The sequence below is a fragment of the Vicia villosa genome, linkage group LG4, assembly GCF_029867415.1.
Source record: "Vicia villosa cultivar HV-30 ecotype Madison, WI linkage group LG4, Vvil1.0, whole genome shotgun sequence".
NCBI classification, from domain to species: Eukaryota; Viridiplantae; Streptophyta; class Magnoliopsida; order Fabales; family Fabaceae; genus Vicia; species Vicia villosa.
The window spans coordinates 132,481,969-132,501,025 of NC_081183.1; the positions used below are offsets into that span (position 1 = coordinate 132,481,969).

At 32.7% G+C, this 19,057-nt stretch overlaps 1 protein-coding gene and 2 long non-coding RNA genes across 3 annotated transcripts; 1 reads left to right on the forward strand and 2 right to left on the reverse strand.

Annotated features, from left to right (window-relative positions):
• Window positions 1-8,211: 8,211 nt before the first annotated feature.
• On the reverse strand, window positions 8,212-8,835 carry LOC131599691 (uncharacterized). Its single transcript, XM_058871968.1, has one exon. The coding sequence runs from the start codon at window positions 8,650-8,652 to the stop codon at window positions 8,383-8,385; it is 270 nt and encodes an 89-aa protein (XP_058727951.1). The 5' UTR covers window positions 8,653-8,835; the 3' UTR covers window positions 8,212-8,382.
• Window positions 8,836-12,200: 3,365 nt separating this feature from the next.
• LOC131599692 (uncharacterized) lies at window positions 12,201-13,667 on the forward strand. The gene is made up of 4 exons (XR_009282885.1): window positions 12,201-12,362; window positions 12,980-13,121; window positions 13,219-13,366; window positions 13,459-13,667. It is a non-coding gene; the product is annotated as an uncharacterized LOC131599692 (long non-coding RNA).
• Window positions 13,668-16,092: 2,425 nt separating this feature from the next.
• On the reverse strand, window positions 16,093-18,640 carry LOC131599693 (uncharacterized). The gene is made up of 3 exons (XR_009282886.1): window positions 18,399-18,640; window positions 17,999-18,181; window positions 16,093-17,795 (listed from the first exon to the last, which is right to left on the reverse strand). It is a non-coding gene; the product is annotated as an uncharacterized LOC131599693 (long non-coding RNA).
• Between the last annotated feature and the right edge of the window lie 417 nt (window positions 18,641-19,057).

Consider the following 19,057-nt stretch of genomic DNA (forward strand, 5'->3'; position numbering starts at 1 on the left):
CTGAAGTTGATGGGGAAAATCTATTTTGACTGGATTTGGATTCGGGTTCGGATTTTCCCAAATTATAAAAGATGAGGACGAATCGGGTAATGGGGACAGATCGGATAATGGGGACATTAGTACCCACCCCGAACTTGCCCCGTTTATTTCATTATGCATATTATTATTTTTTGAAAATTTAAAATTTTAAATATATGGTCAATATTTTAATAATTTTTTTTATTTATTATTTAAAATATTTTAAATGTATGAATGAAATTTTTTGAGATTCTTTATTTTATTATTTATAATGTAATTTGATTTTGGAAAAAATAAATATTTTTATTAAAAAAATTAATTTTACTAAATGGATGGTGGAGATGCGGGGATACCCGAACCCAATTCGAACCCATTTGAAACGGGTTTGGGTTTTAAGTATCCATCCTCGTTTGGGTTTGGGACGGGGAACGGGGATTGTTTGGGAATTCAGATTTAGGTTTGAGAGAGGTAAAAATAGTTCCCGATCCGCCCGTTTTCATGCCTCATTCCTTAAACCCAATAAGAACCATCCAATTAGAATATGGGAGAATATAATCTATTCTATCATTCCTTAAACCCAATAAGAACCATCCAATTAGAAGATGGGAGAATATAATATGTTATATCATCTGACGACCCTATTTTGTTTCCTGCATGGGTCATGTACTCTTTACGATAGATCTATGTTTGCTCCTCAGTTCTTAGAACCTCCGTTATGTAATCAATATTGAAAATGATATTTTTTATCCTAACATCATTACGTTGACATCATTCTTTTCAAAAATATTTTTACCTTTTGGACTTTGTGACTATTCTAGATCTCTCCTTATTGAGCCGCTTTTGGGCTGAAACCAGGTAGGAACAATTTGAAGGGAATTTCTTTATACACCCATGCATATACTAACATACCTTTGGTGAAAACCCCAAAATACCCCTATATTTCGGATATACATCTCCAAAGTCACTTTTCTTTTTTAAAAAAATGATTTCGGAGATGCATCTCCGAAACATTTTTTTTTAAAAAGGTGTCGTCGGATATGTATGTCCGAAATCACCCTTTTTTTAAAAAAAAAAATTCGAAGATGCATCTCCGAAATATTTTGGGGTTTTACTAAAATGCAAACAGTCACCCCACTTCTCACATTCTCTTAAAAACTCAAATTTCCTTCTTCAAACCCATTGCTACCAAATCTCAGTCAAGGCACATTTTTCATTAAAGTCCAATGCAGGGCTCAAAGCTCCATTCAAGTGGTACTCAAAGCTTCCAAAAATTGTAAGTTTCCAACACTTTGAACTCTAGCTTGAAATGTTATTAGGGTTGTTAGAAATTAGGCTAATGGTGTTTAATTAAGTTATTAATGCTCAATTATATTGTTTGTATGTAAAAAAATGCATTTTGTATGAGTTAGGGCAAGAAATGGCAATTGTCAAAAATGATTGTCGCAGGTAATTTCAAAAGTGCATCTTTGAAAATACCTCTGACCTGTTTCAGATATGCACTTCTGAAATTTGCTTTGAATTGTTTTTTTTTTAATTTTCACATTGTATGTTCACTTTATCCATGTATTTTCAGGTTGCTTGTGTAACGACCGTTTTATTTTAAGTATTTTATGTTATTGTGTGTTGTGTGAATTAATTGATGGTTATGTGAATTATGTGTTAATTATGTGCTTAATTGACATTATGTTATTTTATTGGGAATTATTAGTAAATAACATGAGTTAGTAAGTCTATTAGTTATTGGGCCTAAGTTAGAGTTAGTAATTGATAGGTGCTAATTAGAACCATTTAGCATTATGAGAAAGTTAGTAAGATTTAACAAAAACAAGGAAATTTGGGGAAAATAGAAATTAGAAGCTCATTTGGTGAAAGAAGAGAAAGAGAGAAGAGAAGAGGAGAAGCTAGGTCAAGGATCCCAATTGAAGATATAGTTGCCTTCAATCCAAACCCAAGGTAAGGGTGGGATTCTTTCATGATAAGGGAGTGTATGATGATGTTTATGGTGGGTTTTGATTGTAAGATTAGTAGCCTTGGTTGTATGTTGTAGAATCTTAGGGTTTATGTTGGATTTTCATGAAATTGTGCTTGAAATCATGTTTTTGATGAAGATTGTTAATGAATGATGTTAGATACTGGTTATATGTGCCTTAAATTGCTGTTTAGGAATGGTTTTGGGTGGTGAAAGTGTGGTTACGCAGGTCTGTTATCGTTGTTGTTTTTCTGCATAATTGCGCATCCGCTAAGCGGCCCATGGTTTGCTAAGAGAAACCTAGGAACAAATTTGAAAATTCGCGAGCTCGCTAAGTGGAGCTGGTCCGCTAAGCGGAAACGCGAAAATGGTTCGCTTCTGGATTTAGTTATGAGAAGCGCGCTTGAAGCCGCTAAGCGAACATTGTTGTTGAAAACTTTTTGAAACTTCTATTAGATGTATCTTTTGATCCGTAACTCCTTTTTAAGCGTCGTTTGAACCTCCGTGAAGCTTTAATCAATGTCTATCTAATGAAAATGGTTTGAAAAACCTTTGAAAACCTTTTGAAAGTCTTTCCTGAAATGTATCGTTTGATATTGTGATTGATGTTGTGAAGTGAGATATTGTTGAATGGTGATACAACATAGCGACGTGATTGCGAAGTGATGCATTACCATGAATAGTGATGATTGTGTTATTGTCGTTGAATTTCAATATTGAATCGATGATGTTTAGTTGTTGTGACATGTTGTGAGTGTTGTGTTTGTGTGAATGTTGCATCATTGAGTCACATCTATTGCATAAAGAGACGATGGCCTGAAAATGGCAAAAAGAGGCGATGGTCTTATAATGGAAAAAGCGATGATGTGTCCAATGGCAACTTTTGAGACGATGGGAGTTTTACTCCAAATAGTACCACATGCATTTGCATGAGTTGATTCGCATATGAATTGTATGTGAATTGCATTTGAATTTTGAGATGATGAGATGTTTGTTGTGACGTGTTGATAACATACTTGTGAATTCGATTATGTTGTCACAATTGATTAATAACCTTGTTGTCGTTTAAAAGTTGTTTTGTGATGAGAAGTGGTGAATAATGTAACACCCGTATATTTTAATTTTTAATTTAAATGGAAATTTAGTTAATAATTAGAATTATAGGTGGTTGTGGGAATTAATTGGAAAAGGATGGTTTATGGTGTTAGGCCAAGTGTGATGTTAAGGAATGAGGGGGTGTTATGTTAGTAAAAGTTTTATTCCAATTAAAAGGTTATTTTATAAAATAATAAGGAATTGAGAATAAGAAAAGGAACATGAAAAGCAGAGCAGAGGAGATGAGGGATTGGGAAGCTGGTACGTGAAGAGGAACAATGGAGGGAGAGACCAATCAAGAATCTTTGGCTAAGATAAGGGGGGACTCTCCGGTTATCATCTATTATCGTATTCTTGGATAATAATATTGATTAGGGATGTTGTTGAGTCAATTGGATTATATGTCGGGTTTAGGGAGGTTATGAATTGATGAAAATTGCATGGATTATTGATTGATTATGTGTCGTTTTGATGTGTGATGATGAATAATGATGCAATTGATGATTAACTGCCTGTATATGACGTTTAGAGTCAGTTTTGGACTCAGATTGAGTCAGATCGCAGGATCTGACGCAGACCCGAAAATCTGTGAAATCGCCAGTTTGCGCCGCGTCCTAGTGTTGGCGCCGCGAAGGCGTACTTTTTCCTCGCATCGCGCCGCGTGCATAGGTTGGCGCCGCGAACGTGTTTGTGTGCTTCAGGTCGCGCCGCGAAGTCTTGGTTGCGCCGCGTGCTGTAGCGTTAGTTGTTTTCTTGAAAAGTTAAATGATGTGTAACTTTCGAACCGTAGGTCCGTTTTTAGTGCCGTTTCGAGCACGATGAATCTTATGAGATAGCCTATGTTTTAAATGATGGAATGAGGTGTGAATCCAATTATTTTTAAATATGATTTTATTTCTTGGTGAATGATGTATTGTACATATATGTAATGAGATATGTTAAATACATGATATGTTGAAATATTAATCATGTGACGATTTGTTTAATTGGATGGTGTATTGTTGACATATATGATGAAATGTGACAATATAAGATGTTGTTTTGAAAACATTATGATGTGATGATTTGCTGAGAATTATATGATGTTGATTGATTTGTGTTGGAATGATGTGGATACATGTGTGTTCTTCTTATCGATGATGATGATTGACGTGGACACATGTATGTTCTTTAATGATGATGATGATGATTGATTATATTTGAATGATGCTAATGTATATAAACATACTTTGATGATGATGATGATGATGATGATGATGAAATGGGTATTTGATGATGTTACTCATTAGACTTGACGATGGTATAGTATGTTGTATATGTTGCATTCATTCATGTTCATTGATGATACTGTATCCATAAGGGTGTGTTGGATCAGTGAAGGGCGTGATTCCCATTGTGTGGAATCTGTGCTGGCAGGGCCGTATCTTGGACGATGTTGGATCGGTCATGGGTTATTCCCATTTGATGAGGTTGGTACCACATGCATAGTGTTAGTTCATACATATGCATACTTTTATAACATGATTGGATGTATTCCAGTGTTATAAATATTGATGATGTGTTGGTTGTGTGTTTTGTTGAATTAATGTTGAGTATGATTGTCTGTTTGAAAGATGTGTTCTGTTGATGTTTGTGTAAACGATAGATGTTCCTGATAATCTGAATATGATGAAATTGGGTGAATGATATAACTATGATGTGTTGTTATTTAAGATGCAATAACATTTGTTAACTGTGATGAGACTCACCCTTACTGTTGACATTTTCAGATTGAGGATAGCTGCTTTCGACTTGGTGAGGATTAGCTCATAAGTCAGTGTATTAGTGTAGCGTCAGGTGTCATGCTCTGATATTGTAACACTGGGGGAACGTTAGATTAGAGTTTATGATGATACTCTATCGTGTTGTTATTGTATTAAATTATGTGGGATATTGCATAGATGATGTTATGCTTATCCGTATGATGAATTTTCCGCTGTGTAAACATGAGATGTTTATGTATTATGACAGATTGTTCCTTAGTGAAAGCATGACAATGAATTTATGATAATTTGTTTTAAACTGAATTGTGGCACCCTTGTTTTCATGTTTTACTCTGAAAATTATTTTATAAATTTCCGTGGGGTTTAGAAGGGTGTTACAAATAATGTATGATTTTTTCCTTGCTATGAATATTATCATACGTTCCTTTATACTGTTTGATATATCACCCCTTCTATTTGAATGTTACCCTTTGTTGGTAACGTGCGATAACGACGAGGAGTAGCCGTTATATTTAGTAGCTCGAGTCGGTGTCCATTGCTCTGATACGTAGCACTCGAGGGGATTGTCGCTTGCTTTACCTTATGTTGTTATGTTTTAGTTGGATTTTGATATCGTTGTGTGGAGACATTTTTTTTAGTTGTTGCCATGTTGGCCGTGATGTTATGACTTGAAGTTTATAAGTTTTATGAGTTCCGCTGCGATGTTTGAAATTGTTGAGTTTTGAATGACTATTGGATTATGATTCCTCCCGTTGATATGTGTTATGTATCTTTATTAATGAGCTTGCATGAGATTTTGTTTAAGTTGAAAATGTGATGCCTCAAATGTGTTGTTGTCTTTAAGATTTTGCACTCTGATTTCTTATTAAATTGCAGGGTAGATTTGGGGTGTTACATTAGTGGTGTCAGAGCAGGTCCGTCCAGCCAAGCTTCGTGTCTTAGTGTGGTCTAACAATCGTGTATTGTTATTTTGTCCTGATTGCTTTTATGTTGTAGTGACGAGTTGAGATGGCGGGAAGGAATGATGTTGCAATTGTTGCTGCTTTGGAGGCGATGGCTCAAGCTTCTGAACATCAGCTGAATGTTGGTGAGAATGTTGCGTCTCGCAATTTGGCTACATTCCAAAGAGAGAATCCACCTGTCTTCAAGGGCACTCATGATCCTGATGGCGTATTGACATGGCTAAAGGGGATTGAGAGAATCTTCCGTGTGATGGACTGTACTCCAGATCAGAAGGTTCGGTATGGGACTCATACTCTAGAACATACAAACTAATTTAAACAAAAAATTATACAACATGTAAATCTACATTAAAGACGAGAGAGAGTGAGAGAGAGGGGGGGAATTATACTAATTCAATTAATTTCCACAAAATTTCTGCAATATAAGACTTGAACTCGTTCTTCAAAAAAGCTGATAGAAACAAGAAACTTCAATTCCTATGAAAAAAACTATTCTTTTTCTTCAATAGGACTTCAAATCATGAATTCCACTCCATATCTAGAATGTAGAAACAATTCACTTAACATACATTAGCAAATTAATTGATTTCCTTATAAAACAATCTCACACTCACAAGGTGGATTAGTCTTCCTGCACAAGATGAAACCTTTTGTTTTGAGAGAGATGAAATTTTTTCTAGTAATCACTCAACTGATTTTCATCGGCATTATGAAACAAATAAAAATAAAGCTTTATATATGGGTTTGAGAAATATCACAAAATCAACGTAAAAAAACTTAAACGATTTGAGTCAGTAATGTCTAATAAGTCAACTCAAATGATAAAGATAACTGACATCTTCATGTGAGATTCGAGTCATGAATCAACTCACGTGAGTTGATTCATAAAAATCTTTGAATTGAATCATGTTTCCCAAAATGAAACAAAACATAAAAATTTCAATCATGAATCGATTCATGACAATGCATGAATCATATCACATATCTTTAAAGCAATTGAGAACTTACAAAAACTCATTTGAATCGATTCACATACAATCATGAGTCGATTCACATGTACAAAATAATTTGATTCGATTCACTAACTTTTCGAGTCAACTCAATTAAGGTTGACTTTATTCAAACTTACATTTGATTTGTGGTATGCCACGCTAGTAATCCACTTAAGATATAGTGTTTTGACAAAGGAATCTCTGGTGTTGGACTCAACATGATTGAAGTTGTCACGCATAGACCTAAATGCATTTACAACATTTTCTAAGGGTCCGTTTGGTTGGGAGTAGATGGAGGGGAGGGGAGAGGAAGGGAGGGGATATTTATAAAAATATGTGTTTGGTTCATTTTTTATAAGGAGAGGGGAGGGGAGGGGAGGGGAGCAAAATCCCTCCTAGACTCACTTTTTGCTCCCCTCCAAATTGGAGGGATTCGGAGGGGAGGGAAGATTCAATAATCAGAATTTTATTATTTTCCCTATTTTAACCTCAATTATTTTTTTAATTCCAAAATTGTCCTTATTGACTTATTAAAGACTAGATTATTTCTCTGTATTATTTCACGTTTATTTTTTTTCTATTGTGCGGTTGTTATTTGTGCGTTGTTGTTCTCAGGTGAATTTTTTTTTTATTTTGTTGAAGTTCCCTTTTTAATATTAGGTTTTCTTTTTATAATAATAACATACTTATACTTATATCTGTACTTATTTATAATATATGATAGTAATAAAGTTTTTTTATTATACTATTAATAATAATAATAATAATAATAATAATAATAATAATATACAAAATATGCAAATATAATTATTTATGTTATAAACAAAAAGTTTAACTCTAATATTATTTGTTTAATTTTTTTAATATTCTAACATTATTTTATTTATTTTACATTATAAAAATTGTTTTATTGGGTTAGATGAATCATATGATCAGATAAAGGTTTAATTTGCGTTGAAGATATATAGTTCAACTAATGTGTGTTGTTGTTTACGGTTATATTATAGTTTATGAATGAACAAGTTTTTATTTGGTGAAATTTACTCAATACTATAGTTATTTAGAATTATTTTTACTAAGTACAAATAATAATATTTATAAGGATAAAAAGGTAAATTGATTTTAAAATCCCTCCCCTCCCCTTGTGAACCAAACATACTTTTGTTAAAAATCCCTCCCCTCCCCTCCCCTCCCCCACTTTGAACCAAACATATATTTAGTTAAATTTCCTCCCCTCCCTTCCCCTTCATTCCCCTCCCCTCGATTAAATTCCCTCTCCTCCCCTCCGTTGAACCAAACGGACCCTAAGAGTTTATGGTTTGCATGGCCTTTGAAAGCTAGCAATGGGGAAGTTGGTTGAAAAGGAAAAAAAATTCACCATTTAAATCATATAAAAGAATACAAAATTATAATTATAAAATAATAATTATATTATTTTATCATTCTGTATTCATTCACCGTAACAATTACAAACAAAAAAAAAATCACAAACCCTATTACAAACCTATAATTACAAATAAACTCTTAACCAAACAAACAAGGGGCTTTTAGTAATTCACAACAATTTGGGGCTCCAATTAGGGTTAGGGATTCGAATGAGAATCAAGGCAAAGCGAGAGAGAAATCTGAGCCTGTTGACATTGCCGCCGCTTAAGAGCAGTACCAGCGCTGGAGCAGAGGTTGCGCACCGCCTCGGATTCTTCAGGGCACGCAAGAGAAACAACACAGACAGCGAAGGCGTTGTTAAGATGACGACAGGCGAATTTTTGACCCGGGCCGGACGGTGCACGGCGGTGGCACTCCAGTAACGCTCGCTGTAGTCTCTCGCATTTGTCTTCTTCTTCCTTTGACATCACATCTGTTTATTGATTTTGGGATCGAGTCGGAAGGAATAGGGCTTCGCTGTTTTATCTGATTCGATTTTTGATATCAGTATTTTCTTACGCTATGGAGATAAGGAGATGTAAAGTGGAGTGGGTATCTTGTTCTCGTCTATGTTCTTGAAAATTAAAAGTTCCCTTTATTTTCAATGATCCCATAAATAAAATAAAACATTAAATGTGTGTTTAAAAACAACACATTAGTTGGTCCAGTGGTGATTGGCGTTGGACTTGATAGATAGTTTGAATGCAATTTTGATCCTTTATATTCTCATTCTCTAATGTGTTTGTCTCGTTCGTCCCATTTTCTTCGTGGGTTTATGGGAATATGGTCATTTACATAAATTTTTGTGTTTTTAAACTTAAAAGGTGGATTTTCTCGGTTCAGCTCTCACTTTTTTTTAGAGTAGATCTAAGTTTTAGGCCCGCGTCCTCCACTATGTCCGTCCCACCTTATTTTTTTACGGACTTTTACAAAGCGGGCGCGGGGATGCTGATCTCCGTTTGCCACCCCTACCTACTAGTATCAAATTTCATATTCTTTTGGAGATCCCTTGTAACAAAAGAGTTTAATTTGTACATGTGACATTAGAAACTATGAGGTGGCATTTTTTTTTTACTATTGTCATGTCATTAAATATTTTAAAATATATTATTTTATTTTCTTAAATTTTTCTTTTTAATAATTAAATATTTTAAATAATTTTAATTATTTTATTTTATAAGTATTTATATAGAAATTAAATATTAACCTTTTAAAAAATATATTTGAGTCTAAAGTCTAACTTCTTTTCTGGTGTAGCCCAATCACTAACTAAACATTAATCCTATTATAAACTAGTGTCTTACTCGTGCGTTCGCACGGGTACCCGTCGTTTCCGTGCATTTGGATTTAGGAAAATCAGAAATGTTTGTAAAAGATTATAAGTTAGGTTAAAGGTTATCATAAAAAAAATAGTGTGTGTAAAACATAAGGTAATGGAAAAACTGTTGTTGGGCAAGATTCGTTCGAGGGTATTAGTGAAGTTGCACATATATCGAAGGACAATAGTGAAGGTGGAAGGTGTGACAAAGGGAAGGGTAAGTATGTGGGATCTTCTTCTGATGGTGTTGATGAAAGCGTTGATACTATTTCGTCGGATAGTGACAGGTAAAGGTATTGTGAAGTAATAGTGAATAGGACTGAGTTATTTATTTTGAGTTTATTTTGATCAGTAATTTAATATTTCCGTTAATATTAAATATTTTGATCAGTAACTTTATGTTCCCGTTAATATTCAATATTTTGATTAGTAACTTTATGTTTCCGTTAATATTCAATAGTTTGATCAATAACTTCATATTCTCGTTAATATTCAATATTTTAATTTTTAAACATATAATAAGAAAAGATGTTTGAAAGATGATAGGGAAAGATTAATTTTTATGGGAGAGGTTAATATAATAAGAAAAGATGTTTGAAATAGAAAAAAAATTCAGTAACTTAATGTTTGTGTTAATATTTAAAAAAATTATCAGTAACTCCGTGTTCTCTTTAATATTCAATATTTTGTCAATAACTCCGTGTTCCCGTTAATATTTATTATCTTGATCAGTGACTTCGTATTCCCGTTAATATTCAAAATTTGTTCCCGTTAATATTCAATATTTCGATCAGTAACTTCATGTTCGCGTTAATATTCAATATTTTAATCAGTAATTTATGTTCTCGTTAATATTCAATATTTTATCCAGTAACTTCATGTTCCCGTTAATATTTAATATTTTGATCAATATTAAAAAAACGGTTATGTGAAATCACAATGTTTCTTTCTTCACAAACACGGGTATCGGTCGGGTAAGCTCATTGGGTTAATATTCAATATTTTTATCAGTAACGTCATGTTCCCATTAATATTCAATATTTTGATTAGTATCTTCATATTTCCGCTAAAATTAATATTTTGATCACTAATGTCATGTTCGTGTTAATATTCAATATTTTATCAGTAACTTCATGTTCCCGTTATTAGTAAATTCATGTTTCCGTTATTATTCAATATTTTGACCCGTAACTTCATGTTCCCGTTAATATTTAATAATTTGATCAGTAATTTAATATTCCCGTTAATATTCAATATTTTGATCACTAACTTCATGTCCCCGTTAATATTAATTGATTAAATATATTATTTCATATATAAAAATATTTGAATCAATCATATAATTATTCCTATATATAAATAATTTTGTTTTGGAATTATCTATAAAAATATTTAAATCAATAGTAAATTTAATATTGTTATTATTTAATATTTAATTAAATGTGTTAATATCAATACCATATACGCGTACCATATAAGTACCTGTGTGTATCCATATTATATTATTTCATATTTTGGTGAAATTGACCAGTTTTATATATATATATATATATATATATATATATATATATATATATATATATATATATATATATATATATATATATATATATATATATATATATATATATATATATATATATATATATATATATATATATATATGATTTTACTCTTATTAATACTGAATTTAGTGTAATTAATTTTACCTACACCTTCATTAACTTAATTTTCATCATCAAAATCATCTTGTTAAATAAGATATTAAGAAGAAATCAATGATTAATATTAAATATTCGTGTATGTTAAATCACATTGGTGGATGATGGAAGTATCAGCACTTAATTTTTCTCACTTTGCTAGTTATTTACAGCATTAGAGAAGCATAATCCAAAATAACTTGTACATGTGAAAGAGAACTTTCATTCTGTGAACATCTTAATACCTCATCCCGAATATTCTTCGGTAAATAAGTAATAACCATAAGAAATAATAAATTATAACTGTTACAATCTATACAATTGAATCAACTGTAGCGCTTTGCCATATCTTAAGCAGTGCAAAAGCCCCTTGTTGCACCACAGAGAAAAATAATGTTTCCTATTTTTTAAAGATTGAGATGTGTATGTAACCTAAGAATTATGCGTGATTATACATTTTAGTGGACATGATTTTTAATTGTCAAGTCATAAGAACTAATTAACTTTGCAAGCACTATCATGAAAGTTCAATAGCATGAGAAGTCACTAGTGCAAAATGAACAATATAATTTTAACATTTACACCCAATATAATAAAAACGGGTGTAATTAAAAAATACGGTGGCAATTTTGTAAATAAAATAACAATTTAAGTATTAGCAGGTGACAATTTACACCCTATTTTTTAAAAACGGGTGTAAACAAAAAATATTATTATAATCAGATCTCAATTACTCCCTTTAAATTTAAATCGGGTGTAAATTTATATGGACTAAAACAATATTTAATTTTATAACTCCAAATATTAATCTATTTCATGGTAACCTTATTATATAACATGTATTATGATATATGAAATATATGAAATATACTATGAAATATATGAAAAAGAAACAGAGAATAATAAGTTACCAACACGCAGTTTCAACGTACGTGAAAACGGAAAAGCAATTCTTGCTCCTCTTAAAAGTGCTTATCTAACATGTTTTTCAATCTCTTCCTCGACCAAATCCAATCTGTGGCAGAGCATGGTGATTATTGGAACAAGCGAATGAGAATGAAGTTAAGAGAAACGAAAGATACATGAAGATGATGCCGACACAGATTCATGATGGAATTTGGTACATGCGTTTTTTTCAAGTGAACTTCAGTTTCAATCTTCTTCATCTCTCTTCTTCAATTGTGTTATGTGATTGTTGTTCAATTATGGTTTATTAACGAATTAGTCATTTCGTAACATGCACACCAAATGTTCGGTGAAATGGCTGAACTGAATTCTTTCTCTTTTTTGTTTGATGCGGAGGGTTCCTATTAATCAACTCATTGATCATTGGAGGGTTCCTATTAATAGGAAAACTAGAATTCTGTCATGGAATTAAGTTGAATTTATTCAAACAAGGTCTGTTTGGATTGATTTATATGAGATTATCTACTCGCATAAGGACTTGTGAGGTTGTTTGAAAGAGCTTACGAAAAATGCTCATGAGTCGTGACATATCTGTAATCTGTTTTCAGCTTATTTCCATTAACTCTCTAGGATTACTTATGAAAACGGCTTATTGCTTATATAAAAGAAGCTGACTTTATTTTATCTGCTAGTATAGAAATAGCTTATACATAAGTATTTATATGATAATAAACTCTTATGCGATAGGCTTGATTATGTGGTTTAACCAAGCGGGGCCTAAGTATTTGAAAAGCAGCTTTCTTATTAATTAAGTGGTTTTCTATATTGCAGGTTTCTGAGATTCTTAAATACTGTAACTCCAGAAACCTGGCTGTCCTACATTAAAAGTTGTATTAATTAAGTGGTCCAAAAGTAAACAATTGTACTGCAGTTTTGCCAGAGCCACTTTCGTTCGCACCGGAAGCTTTAGAAGGTGTTAATGACATATATCTTTGTAATCGACTTAAATTTTTTTCCTCATAATTTTAAACTCTTCATGACATGATTAGAAGTATTACTTCGATTTTCAGCCAATCCAGACAATGGTAAAAAAGGTCATCATGTAGCACTTGCTTTCGGTGCAAGTTTTGGTGCTGCATTTGTTATTGTTACTATAGTTGGGCTTCTTGTTTGGTTTTTGGTATAGACACAACCAACAGATATTCTTCGATATTAATGGTTCGTCCTCGCTAAAGCTTATTCACTTTCTTTAAATACGTCTATTTTATAAATCATAAATCGCCGTATACTAAAAGTTTGTTACTTGACAGAGCATTACGATCCAGAAGTCCGCCTTGGTCATTTGAAAAGATATTCATTCAAAGAGCTTCGTACTGCAACCGACCATTTCAACCCAAAGCACATTCTAGGAAGAGGAGGCTTTGGAATAGTTTACAAAGCTTGCTTGAATGACGGGTCCGTTGTGGCTGTTAAACGGCTAAAAGACTATAATGCGGCTGGTGGTGAGATCCAATTTCAAACGGAAGTTAAGACAATAAGTTTGGTTGTTCACCGAAATCTTCTGAGGCTTCGTAGGTTTTGAGGCTGGTATTTCAAAGGATGGTTAGACCCGTGAACATGCTCTCCTTGCTTTCACTCTTGGTGTGAGGCAAATGATTTGTTGTTGCAACAAGGTAATTTATGAAATTTGGTTCGACATTGCTTTTGTCATCTTAGTAACTAATATGTTAGCCTTCATTGCATTTTACTTGAGCATATCTTTGAGCTGTGGCAGTGCTCAATCTTGACTCTTTATTGCCCCTGAAACATTACGAGTCTCTAATGATGATTTTTTTTATTTCCTGTAGAATTTGAGGATGATCCTGATCTTTTATGTGCTGAAACCAATCAAGTATGTGGGCATTGAAGTGTGGCAGGTGCGTATCTGTTTTTTTTTTTTGCTTACTTTCTCCCTTCCTCTACAGTGATGACTAGTTTGATATTAATTGCTATTACTGAATATTCGAACTTTGACCCGGACGAGTTCGACCGAGTCATGAGTGTTAATGTTAAAGGAGTAGCTTTAGGGATGAAACAAACAAATAAAATAATTAAATAAACTTATTTTGTAGAAGTAATTAATAATTTAATTAAAAATATTTAAGATAACTAATATATCTTTTACATTTTAGATTTAAGATAGAATTTTGCAGCAAGTCAGTAGCATTGAAATGAAATAAAGACAAGAATCTACCAATAATTGAAGAAGGCGGTGGTGAGCATAATGACATGAACTTCCCGCGCTCTTCATATGGATTGAGATTATAGGTGTTATCAAAGAACATGCAGCTAACGGAAGCGGCAACCCTTTACTTTGAGAGTTTGTCTCAACTGTTCATAAAAGTGAATGTTAGTTAAGAGTCAAACATAAATTAAAATGAAAAAAAAAACTAAGAGTCAAATAGTCATCATCATAGTTGTTTAAAGCTAGAAACTTATCCAAACTACGCCATCACGGTTTATATATTTTAAATGGACAAGTTTGACTAGTTTAAAACATGCGCTACCGATAGATTTTAACTGCTGACCAACCCTTTGATGAAAGATAGTGAGATAGATTAGTATTGACATTTTGACATTTTGTATAATATAGGCAAGAGAGATTAGTATTTACCTTTCTTTGCCCATGATTAATGCTGTAAATTTTCAATTTTCTTCCGATTTTTTTTCCAATTACTGCTTATTGTTGATTTTTAGGTATTCGTTTTTGTTTTTCCCTTGTTCTGGTTTTGATTTGAAAGTGGTTAAGAAGAAAAAATTAGTTGAGTTTCACTGTCATAGGCAAGGGTTTTGAAAAATGGCTGCTTTCCGCGATTTTGATTGAAGGAATTACGACACTGATCGTGGTCGTCGCGGTGTGAATTAACCCCAATTTTTGGTGAATAACAGTATTTTTGCAAATGGTTGAAAATCAAAAGGTTGAGGGCAAAATCTACCAGATCAAATGCAAATGGTTGAAGAGGATAAGGAGATAGAAATGTTGCCAAAACAAAAGCCAAAGAAGAAGAAGAAAATTTATATATGAAGAAAGTGTTATGACTTAGTTAAAATATAATTTTTATGTGTATGATTTTATAGTACTTGAAATATTATGGCTGCACATGATTTTGTATACTTTTTGGTTAATATTAAAAATATTTTGACTTGGTTAAAATATGATTTTGATGTGTATGATTTTATAGTATTTGCAATATTATGACTGAAAATGAAATATAACTAAATGGTGTGTATGAAATAGGGTGTAAATAGATATAATTGTTCATTCATAAATGGCGTATTTACACCCAATTTTTACTAAAATAGGGGGTAATTAAGAACATATTTACACCCGATTTTTATTAAAATAGGGTGTAATTAAAACATAATTAAGCCCAATTACACCCGATTTTTATTAAAATAGGGTGTAATTAAAACGTAATTACGCCCAATTACACCCGATTTTTATTAAAACAGGGTGTAATTATAACGTAATTACACCCAATTACACCCGATTTTTGTTAAAACAAGGTGTAATTAAAACGTAATTACGCCCAATTACACCCGATTTTTATTAAAACAGGGTGTAATTAAAAACGTAATTACGCCCAATTACACCCGATTTTTGTTAAAACAGGGTGTAATTAAAAACGTAATTACGCCCAATTACACCCGATTTTTGTTAAAAATAACGGGTGTAAATTCGTTAGACATTTCTCACCCTGTGGATATACACCCGATTTTTATTAAAAATAACGGGTGTAAATTTAATAAATAACGGGTGTAAATTAATATTTTTGTACTAGTGAGTCTATCATGCAAGTTCAATCGCATGCAATGCAAGCACTATCATGCAAGTTCAATAGCATGCAATGCAAGCACTATCATGGACAGTCGTCAATAAATAGCCTGCAAGCACTAAACCCTGCTAAGTCAATAAAACAACATAGATAAATATTTTGAATCACAATAATAACGAAAACATACAAAGGGGAGACAAAGTTGTCTAAATTAATGCAATTTAAACATCCCTCTGCAACAAAATGTAGTTCTGAAACATAAATTAACACCAAAAAATAGTACCAGGAAAATCAAACAAAATGGAAAAACAGACTAAGACTCTGAAAAGATAATAAAGGAACAACTTGTGCAGAAGAACCATTGTGTGAAATCACTTCTTCTTGGCTGCAGCATTGGTGACCTTGACATCTATTTGAACAATCTCATCATCCAACCATGCTTCCTGTGACCTTGACATGTCTTTACCTAGTTTCGTCACCTGCTAAAGTTTCGGGAAATATGTCCACATTAACAAAGTTACATGAAACAAATAAGAGTAAAATTAGCATATAATTTTCTCCTCGAATTTGTTTAGCAAGGTCTTGGCCATCTCATGGTTTTCATTGCTATACATCACCTCCGATGTCGGTATCGATGTTGTTATCCTCTCGATTCATATCAGTGGTAACATTAGTATTCATTTCTTTGAGACAATCTCTCATGTTTTCGCAGCATGTATCAAAGTTCACAATCAGTGGTCTTGAGATCGGCAGCTTTGTCGACGATGTTAATTTATTCCTGCTGACGCTGTATAGCAACTCAGCCCCACATTAATATGATCTTGTCCAACGCCTCAGCTTACCCCTGATCCTAAATCAAAGATAACAGTCTCTCCACCAACCCATTGACGGGATCATTGTGGTAGTAAACCTGTCTCCCTTCCCTATTATTGCAGTGTGCCTTCCTTAGATATGTCAATTTTTGCTGTTACATGTATGAAATATGCCTTGATGGATCATAGAAGTTACAGCTAGTATTAACTTCCCAAGAGACTGTTATGATAACAGTAAGTAACTTCCTCAAGGACAGTTATTAGAGTAATTATTAAAACAAAATGACAATACTATTGGAAACGTCTGCAACAACACAGAAACCGTGAAACATCCAACCACTAATAATAAAATGGTTTTCCTCGACTAAAAGAGAAAAATGAGAATGCATAATAAGATGGTTTTCTTCATAACATGTAGAGAAAAAAGAGTATCACCCTTAGTTGTTAGATGAGAAGAAACACATTCATGAACATGGCTTGGCTGTTTCAGTCCTCTGTGGTGTTTGATGAACAAACTCCCTGTCAAAAAATTATTTGTAAAAATAGTTGAATAGAAGAACAAACATAAACCATCAGCGTGACAAATAAACCTTATTAATGTATAGAGATTTTATTTTGGGACAATTCCGGAGCAGTTTTAGTACTTCACTCTAGTCATGAATGCCATTATGAGAGCATAGTAGTCGAAGTTCGATTAAGTTTTGAAATAGAGGGAAGGCTTTGTAATCTGAATCGACTTTTTCATAATAGAGGGAAGGCTTTGTAATCTGAATCGACTTAATCATTTGGATGAATAAGTAGTGACTGTAGTTGGCTTCCTCTTTTTACGTGACAACAAAAGTTTACTCATCTCATCATCATCATCATCAACATTTGCTTCACCATTATTAGTTGTTTCATCATGAACTCAATGTGCAGCCAGAGTGAGCTTTTGAGATGTGTAATCAAGTACCTCTCTTTGTAAATCCTTGTCAAGTTCATGCATATAAAGATAATCGTTTTTAAAGCCTCCTCAAGTTCCTGCACATAGAAAGAATTGAATAATCCAAATAATTGTTAACACAGGAGGATGCAATTTTTAGTCCAAGACTGAACATCACTTCTGAATTTCAAACAGTTACAACAATACAAAAATAAAACAATGAGCAAAAATAGTATACAACAACAACAACCAAGCAAAAATAGTAAACATTAGTCTTAAAAGAATCAACAAAATATCACACCTGGATTTCTGTTTCGTCTCCTAATCATAGGTGTTGCTCATACCATACTCTTGGAAACGATATTATGCTGCATCTCAAGATATCAATGAAATTTGGAATAGAGTATTGTCTATTGACAGAATATATAGCTCTAGTGTCTTGTTTTTCAAGTTTATCTTCAAGCACCTCTCTTCTCTTTTTCACCTGATGAAATAATACAACAAAAGAATGTAAGATAGAGGCAATACTCATCTCATACTCAAAAGTCAAACAATGAACTACCAACTTAATTTTAAAATTATCATTGTATAAATATATCTTAAGATCCTATCCAAAAGACAAAACTGAATCAAATAGAAAACGTGCGTAAAATTGAAATCAACAATGTCAAGGCCAAGTAAAATATAAACTATAAACCAACCTTTAGAAAAGATAGAGGTCCATAGCTATTCAACGATCCTGCTTTTGTACCATCAACCTGAAACTAAATTGTTTTCGATGCCACAAACTGTTTTTGACCTGACTACTTCATGCTATGAACCCAATTTTAATTACCTGTCATATGATTGCAAATTAGCATAACATGATAAGAGTTTGAAATGTCCTATAGTGCTAGGATATATCACTCACCAAGCCAATTGCAAATAAAGTCAAATTCTTTATAAAAATACGAAATCAATTGGTTCCAATAGTGCTACGACAGCCTTTACAAAACCGAAATCACAAAAATCTTTACACGACATCAAAACAAAAAAAGTACAATAAAACTCCATCCACTGAGAACAAAAATCGAGTGGAATAAAGTGGAAAAAAATTAATGAAACAAAAAATCGCTCTGTCAGATACCTTCACAACCATGGATCCTGTTTTCATAATATAGAGAAACATACACATTTTCTTGATCAAAGTAACAAAATTATCATTATTTAATATAGAGAAACATACTCGTAAGAACAACAATTCTGCTTCCTGAGACACTCCAGCATCTTCCGACACTTTATTATCTCCTTTTGCAGCACAACAATCTATATAGTTGGAGTCTAAGATTTATACAACATAGAAGCGAATTTTAAATAGGTG